This window comes from Lagopus leucura, unplaced genomic scaffold, assembly GCF_019238085.1.
Source record: "Lagopus leucura isolate 7727_CA_CO unplaced genomic scaffold, USGS_WTPT01 Super-Scaffold_100001, whole genome shotgun sequence".
In the NCBI taxonomy this organism is placed as follows: Eukaryota; Metazoa; Chordata; class Aves; order Galliformes; family Phasianidae; genus Lagopus; species Lagopus leucura.
This window is the reverse complement of record NW_024962262.1, coordinates 42,673,160-42,681,378: the sequence shown is the minus strand read 5'-3', so window position 1 is coordinate 42,681,378 and position 8,219 is coordinate 42,673,160. Positions and strand designations below refer to the sequence as shown.

The 8,219-nt window shown below is 36.4% G+C and overlaps 1 protein-coding gene across 3 annotated transcripts in view; it reads right to left on the bottom strand.

Moving 5' to 3' along the window:
- The window catches only part of MCF2L (MCF.2 cell line derived transforming sequence like), a 147,470-nt gene that overhangs the window by 7,358 nt on the left and 131,893 nt on the right, over positions 1-8,219 (bottom strand). For 2 of the 3 annotated variants that reach the window (XM_042866514.1, XM_042866515.1), the window contains exons 18-27: positions 7,604-7,719; positions 6,721-6,790; positions 5,724-5,816; positions 5,485-5,577; positions 4,296-4,421; positions 3,434-3,655; positions 2,799-2,891; positions 2,334-2,412; positions 2,123-2,189; positions 821-936 (exon numbers count right to left, since the gene is read on the bottom strand). In XM_042866514.1, the coding sequence (XP_042722448.1) occupies positions 821-936; positions 2,123-2,189; positions 2,334-2,412; positions 2,799-2,891; positions 3,434-3,655; positions 4,296-4,421; positions 5,485-5,577; positions 5,724-5,816; positions 6,721-6,790; positions 7,604-7,719 (1,075 nt within the window). Of the gene's footprint in view, positions 1-107; positions 195-820; positions 937-2,122; positions 2,190-2,333; positions 2,413-2,798; positions 2,892-3,433; positions 3,656-4,295; positions 4,422-5,484; positions 5,578-5,723; positions 5,817-6,720; positions 6,791-7,603; positions 7,720-8,219 lie in introns of all 3 variants that reach the window. The other variant, XM_042866516.1, reaches the window with a different exon arrangement.

Genomic DNA, 8,219 nt, shown 5'->3' with positions numbered 1-8,219 from the left:
ACACACACACACACACACACACACACACACACACACACACACACACAGCGATTCAATTACAACCTTACATAGAGAACATCTAACTATTTTTTTCCTCTTTAAATTACCTTTCTGACTTGTGAGGTTAGTAAAGCCCTGCAGCGTAAAGCGCTTTTTTGACAGTACAGAGCATTCTGAGGTAGAGCTAGTGTCATCTATAAAGGAAAAGAAAGAAACACAGAAAAGGGAAAAGGCCATGAAAAGGTCGAGGCAAAAAAATGATTCACAGCCCTGCTAAGGAACCAGGGTGAGGAAGGACAACTGAAAGTCCAAGTCCAATAGAAGAACCCAAGTGTCCAGTTGTTCGTATCTGTACAGGGGTCTGTATTTGTGCTAGTCCAGTAAGTTATCTCAGCGACATAAACCAAAATTCAAGGTGAAAAAAATACTCTTTAAAATGAGTAATGCTGACAAATTCATCCATAAGTACTGAAAGCTGAGAAGCCAGGCAGCTCTAAGAGAAAGCATACTGCAGTTTAAGACCTCATAACCCACAGTTCCCAGCTCCCTGGTTCTATGCCTTCACTAGCATGGCTTTGGGCCTGTCCGCACAGCGTGGAGCACAAACATATGAGGCAAGGGCAGATTGGACTGGCATGTTCACATGGTGCATGCAGCATGTTGTGGGTGGGCTGCAAGCAGCAAAGCCCTGCTCCTTCAAGTTCAGCGCTGCACTTGCCTGTACTACCATGGCTACCATGCTGGTGGATCTGCCTGTGCATCTGCAGTGCAAGCAATGCTTTTTACATCTAAAGACAACAATATATATGTCCAAACTCACCTTTGCCTTTCTCAGGGTACTTCGATGCTACTGTGGTGACATAACCTTCCAGACCTGTGAGATCAGCTTTTCTCTCATCCATTTTTTTCATGTTTCTGATGTTGTTCCTTGAAGGACTGTTTATTGGAAGAAAATTAAGACAATCAATCCAGCAAATTTGGATATCTATCTATACACACACACACACACACAGGCTGAAAACCATTTCTTAGCTACTTGGTTGAAGCTGTGCACAGAAAGACCATGAGCACATGTAAAGGTGAAAGGTTACAATTTTGACTGCAAATTTAGTGTGGCAGTTGGAAACTACTAAAAAGTCAACTCAGGATAACTTCCTCTGAGTCTTAACTATAGAAACATGTTCCAGAAAAAGCAAATAAAAGGGGAAGAACAGAACAAAAGGAAAAAGAATAAACTCTGCTTTACAGAAGCTTTTAAAATAGGAAGCAGACAAAGCGTGAACAGAGATGACGTGCTGAATGTATGCTCAGATTCCCATCACACCTCTGATTGCAAATGGAAATGAGACACCCTACACTTGCTGCATACCAGGAAAATTTTCAGTAAGTGATAAGTAGGTGCATGGAACATGCAGGACCAAGGGCTACTGATGCATATTTGAGCACACACCAATTACTGAAGATATGAGTATATAGGTGTATGGGTGAAACTCATACAACATAGGAAAAAAAAAAAAAAAAAAAAAAAGAAAAAGCAAGTAGCAGAGGTCAGGGCAGAACAGCAGGGGAGAGCAAAGGACTGCACTTATAGAGGTTGATAAAGATGAAAGATGAAGCACAGGACAATAAAGAAAAGCTTGACTCCAAACTTGAACAGACACTGAAGGAATGAATATATCACTCAGTAAGAAAGCTAGAGGAAAATAGAAATGAGAAATAGAAAAAAAAATGCTCTGTAAAGGACAAAAAGAAAAACAACATGAATCTGGAAGAAAAGTAATTTAAGTGATGGAAGAGAACAGAGAAAAAAGGAGAAGGCTGCTGTACGTAACTCTCTTACCTGGGATGTAAAGTGTATAACTGACCGTTCAAGAAACACAATCATGGTACCACCAAGGATTATGGCTAGCATAAAAGATTACCTATCTGCAAAGCCCATGCCACTGTTGCTGAGCTTAACAGTTCTGCAGATGTATGCAAACCCAAATCTTTGCAGCTTTATACCAGAAAGAGACCTAAAACCCCCTAAAATATAAATGTCAGTACTGAGGAATAGGAGTAATAAAGATTGCAAAGTGAATGCATTAGCATACTGGGCTGATTTGACAACCAACTTACTTACCTTGTACAAGATGATGCTGGTAGAGGTAAACTCTGAGTGTGTTCAAGTGTCCTATGCTGACTGGCTTCTGTAATGGAGAGAAAGAAATACTTAACTGATTTGTTATTTAATCTTTTCACTCTTGCAATCAAACACAGTGGTGAACAGATTTTGAAGTTGAAAGAGAAATGAAATTAAAATAGATGTGTGTATATATAAAAAAAAAAAGTACCTCTGCATGCCTGCAGTTGACTAGTCAGCACTTTTCTGATTTCATTTACCCAAGTAGCTTTAACTTCAGGAGTTGGTGCCTACCCAGAAAAAAATTATGACAATCACGCATTAAGCATAAAAAAAGCTGCAAGCTGAAGCACAACTTCAGAGGAATTTTTCAAGAGGAACAGCTAGATCCTCTCCCTAGCCTCTCAGTAAGCAGAAACTGAAGGATAAAGCTGTGCACATGCCACAGTCTTACCCTGGCTCCCAAAAATCTGCTGCTCCAGTGAAAACAATAGCAATGGTGTATGCAACATCCTTGCATGGGTATTGTAAAATATGATTAAAAACAAAGGGAAAAAAAAAAGCCAAAACAAAATAGATCTTGTTAGGTTTAGAATTCACCCCCTTGGTTTTTAGTTTATTATTATTATTAGTTGTTATTATTGTTATTATTTAAAAGGTATTTGCATGTTGTTACCTGTATGATGTAAACTTCTTCCCTTGCATTATACCAGATTTCAAATTTTTTTGCATCACCTTTGACATTTTCTGTTATTCCAACTGCTGCCATCTGGAAACAAAAAGGACAGCTGCTGACCTACCAAATTGCAATACAGATAACAGAAGCAGAAGGCTAACAGTATTCTTTAGTAACCCACTTATGAAAAACAAAACCACATTTGGCTCAAAGAAAAGAAAGCACATGATCTGCATGTTGGACACAAGGCCTTCAGTGCATTATGTCAGCACGGCTACCTCAAAGGGAAAAAAAGGTTTAGGTTAATTTAATTAAGACTGACTCACAAACTGTCTCTTAGAATCCAGAGTGACAAATCCTACATCTATTTCATACTACCCACTGTGACATTTTCCAAGTCATTAATGCAACTGCCATCCAGCTAGATTAGCATGGTTTAGACATTTGCAAAGGACAGTCAACCCCTGACACCATCACCCATCAGCTCAAAGCGACTCAGACTTGCACTAACAATTACACTTGCCTGAAAGAATGAAGCTTACACTGAAAAACCGCAACACGACAACAATAAAGAAGTGTGTTACTGCAACTAATCCCTTATTATCACTACCTTCCTGGACTGCTGAGTGCCTTACATTTAAGGAGTGTTTATAGCTATAAGAAGGTGCCTTCTCATATCCCTCTCCGTTTTCTTCTCGCTTTTTACAGAACAGCACTGCTTTCTCGTGGAGGAACAGGTGTCGCTGCATTGGCTTGAAGCGTGCCAGATCTTTCACCTTTGAGTGACCCTTTTTATGATCAGTCCAGACGTTGAAGGATCCCTGCATTAGAAGCTTGCCCAGCTCATTCAGGTTTCCCTAGAACAGAAAAGTGGTGTTTATAACTACAAAGAGGTAACATCTGACTGAAACACACACTCTGAACAGGTTGTTGCAAGTTCTGTCATTCCAATTAATCTCACATCAGTGTTTACGTTGAATTTGGAAAGATAATGAAAATACAGTCAGTGTTTAATATTCTCTCTCCTACACTGTTCAGGCATGATTTTATAGTCAAGAGTAGCAATGGCAAAACACAGAGATCACACAGAAAAAAGGAGGAGGTGCAATACATATCTGTTTTTTTGCCTACTGCAAAGCTCCTTATATTTATCTGTTCATTTGTTTTCTTCTCCTGGAAGTTTTAGATGTAGTTTTACACATGGATACAAAGAACCTGAAAGTGACTCCTGTTTGGCAGTTTCCTAAGCCAGACTGTTCAGGATGGTTTTCTGTTTCCAACTTGGTGAAAAGTAGATCAAAGAAAGAAAACTTGAGCAGACAGAGGAAAATATTATCCATAACAGGAAAACCTCAGAAAAGAGAATCTTTCCACTGTTTTCATTATATAATGCAGTTTAAAGATGTATTTTGTAAAATATTCTTCTCATTATTAGTAAACAATAGGGAATTACTTGTATGTATGTAGGTGCCTAAAAATAATAATATTGTTACTTACATCATAGCCTGTGATGGCTATCTGGTGCATAGAATCATTGACTGCTTTGAGAATACCCAGTATAGAATTTAATGCCTCCTGGAGGTCTTCAGCACCTTCACAGTTCTTACTGTACTTCAGCATTTCCTGAGCAGGCAAAGACAGACAACACACTTTGTTTTGCAAACAGCAGTAACTGGGATTATTTTAACATTGAATTTGGCCTACATTTTTAAAGTTATCCAGTGAAGTTTACACTGTATAATCTAGTGGATTAAGTATTGGCTCTAACTGAAAAGACCCCAAGTTTTACCTCATATCTGCTGCTGACCAGTCTCCTCAGTCTCCTAAACCTTTTATAAGCACAGCCTAAGAAATTTACAAGTCTGAGTTACTGAGCATTTTTAACCACAATTGCTTAAAACAAAAGCAGAACCCCAATGTCATCCTTTTTGTTCCACTCATTTTTTACATTCTGTTGTTTTTAAATAATAAATGTAAAAACATAGGCAAATTGCATTGATTATTTGAATTATTGTAAGGTCTGGAATGCTAGTTGCAGACTTAAACATACTGTGTATAACACTGCTTACACATTTTAAAAAGTATTTCTTCTCCAAAAAGCTTACTGGGGAAGCTGTATCTTCCCATTTGATCCAGATATACAGAGCAGTATGAGAATAAGTATTTACTCATGGAGTTCAGAAAGAAAAGATTCTTTAAATAGAAAACTTTTCATGTACTTCTCTCTTCATAAAAGCTTGAAGTAAATTAAGAGCTTTCAAAGAATTAATTAGCTCAGTTTTAATGGTAGTTTACTCTTGAGTTAAACACAGTTATTGAACCCTGTGTCCATGTAGTGACTATTTCCTAAAACAAATCAGTTTCAAGCACAGCAAAAAGTTAAACATTCATTTAAAAATACATATAATACTACATTCCTCTCATTTTGTTCTCTCTGTCCATAGTATGCCTAAATGAATCAGAATGGCATCCTTCCTAAAAATTGCATACAGTGACCACAGTTAAGTACATTCCCTACAACACAAGTTGCTTTGAAGACTCCAATTAACTGAATCTTTCTGGACACATTCTCAATTTTGATTTATACACTACTCTGCTCATTTAGATTTCTCTGCAGCAGGATGAGATAAGCAGCATTTAGAAGAAAAAAAAAATACAGTTAGCATTATAATTTTGTAACACATACCTTTAGCAATAATTGGTATTTGGTTATTCTTTGAACTGGCTTCAGCAAGTATGAGTCCAAACTGAGCTTGTGATCAAGTTTCCTTTGACATTCCTGTAATCAGTGTCAGATTTTATCAGTACGCAAATCAATATTCAGCACACAAATCAATATATTTTGTTATTCATACTTGAGATAGATTAGCAATTTTAACAAAAAAATAAATACAGAAATATCTCAGAGAATCAAGCAAGCCATACCTGAAAGAATACGGAATCTGAAAATTGCCTCCACAAACTTTCAGATCGAGGTTTGTTTTGACAGTATTTCTCATAAATCTGGAAATCTTCCATCTGAAATGGGGGAGAAGAATAAAAAGTAAATGATTGCCTATTAAAAAAAAAAAAACAAACGAAAAAACAATGTTCTTAAGAATTTTTCAGTCAGCAAATCTAAGGAAAAAGGACAATTCCTTCAGACATCCCTAACAGGCAACAATTTTTCAGTACCGCTCATTTTGTAACAGCTACTCATTTTGTACATGGAACATACGAATAAAATGCTCCTGTTAACTTCTACTTAATTGAACAACAAGTGCCTTATGAAGAAGCATATCTTATATTTACAAATGCATTTGTGTCACCCTATGAAGAATACGGGGTCTTTTAGTTTAATTCAATTAATCCCAGAACATGATTCCCTCTGCATAACTTATTCAAAAAAAAATTTTGCTCTTCTTTCTTTATGCATTTGCATTTTGTGAATGTGTTTGTCACTGGAAGTGGACCAACTAGTTTGCTGTCCCTTATCACTTCAACACTGCCTTCAAGAAGTGGATATTTTTCAATTGTGTTTGCTTACACAAGCCCCATAGTGCTCCTGTTGCTCCATGAGACTTCACACAGACAAGATATTATTTTCATTTAGTTATTCATGAAATTTTCAAATTCTGCCTTCTGTTTTAAAAAATATTTTCCAGTAAGATTAAGCAAAATAATCAGTAATAGTGATCTCAAATGATCCAACGCATGATGCTTCTTCATGTTTTCCTAATTGCGACTTCAATAAGGCAATTTTGTTTCAAAACAGCAGTAGCTCTTCCTATTAAAATTAATTACATCCCACAGTGGACAATATCCCCAACTCTCTCATCCGTTCAAAACAAACGAAGGGGCAATTATTCCATAAAAATTACTCTCAGCAGTAACAGTTTTAGAAGAGCTTATGAATGAAATGTCAGCTAGAGATGACACATACCTGATCCAGAAAGCACCGTCCTACCAGTTCTGGGTATTCCACGTAATTTTCTAGTTCCCTCAAGAATATCCTACAAAGAAGATCATTTTCTTAGAGCACACGTCAAAGAAAATTGTAAACATTCACATTCTTGCAATTCATTGTCTAAACTTAATGAAACAGAGCTGTAACTGTGCTGTAATTGTGTATTATGAAATTAAACAAAACTGTCCTAGGTGACGTTTTAAAAAGGAGTAGCAAAATAAACATGTTCTGACCAATTTCTTCTAGCTTACTGTTGCTACAACAGAACCAAACATAAGATTTTGGTGGGGGCAAAATGGCTTTGCTTCCCTGCCTTATGTAATTAGTAGTAGGATTTATGAAATTTAGTAGGTTTTTTTCCTTCCAAAAGCTATCAAGCAACACAAGTCAAATAATATATGAAAAAGTGACAAACACTGAAGTCTAGTTTTTCCTGAATAAGAAACAGCTACTTAATATGCTTAATTTGTCTTGAAAATATTTATCTTCTAAATATTTAGATATTGCCATGTGAAGAAACATCTCTCCAGCAGCAATAAGGTCGTTAAATATGAAAATTAAATAGCCTCAGCCAGATGCAAGAGCACAGAAAATTTGTGGTTTAGGATAACAACTTACTTTCAATTGAAAGTTTAAAAATAAAAGAAACCAAAAAAGCAAACAAACTTAGCTTCAATAAGCTTGAAATCAGACCATAATACTTTTCTTCAAGATGCAGAATTTTACCAGTATTCTGAAAATGTTTCTTCTCTAATGCAATATCAGTTTTGACTCAATAGAGAGCCAGGTGAGGCTCAGTAAGGATCTTTTAGCAATATCCCATCCAAATGTTACTTTTACGTCTGAATCCAAATCTCACCTGTTGTGAAAGTGATAAATTTCTTCCATATTCCCAAACAAAATATCCTTCTTGTTTTGGAGTTCTGGTGAAATGAGGTGAGCCATTAAGGGGTTGTCCATCTCTGCAGCATACCCCTAGAACACAAAAGAGGGGATTGATTATCTTCCTCTCTTTGATAGCACAGTTTGCATCAGCAGGCTGATAACCAAAGAAAGAGTTCAGTATTAATCATGAAACAAATCTACAGAATCTGCTCTTTCAGTCCAGTAAGATGCATCTAATGCAGGTTTTCAAAATACACACGGATAATTACTGCCATTTTTACTGAAGTAAAGATAAAACAGTTTGCAATCATTTCCACCAAAAACCATATATTCCCATGTTGCTCAGACATAAGTTTGCACTTTGCATTAGATTTTACATATCTGAGTTAAAGCCACAATTCCAGAAAACCTTCATGCTGATTTTAGCTATTATGAAGAGAGAGCAGGACTACAGTTATTTCTAAAAGAAAGCATTAAGCTTCATGTTATATTTTAAAGATATTTTCATAGATTTATCACCCAAAGTCATTACCTTTAGATTCTGACATCTTCTGTGTAACATTTAAGGCCACATTCTTTTATACACCTAT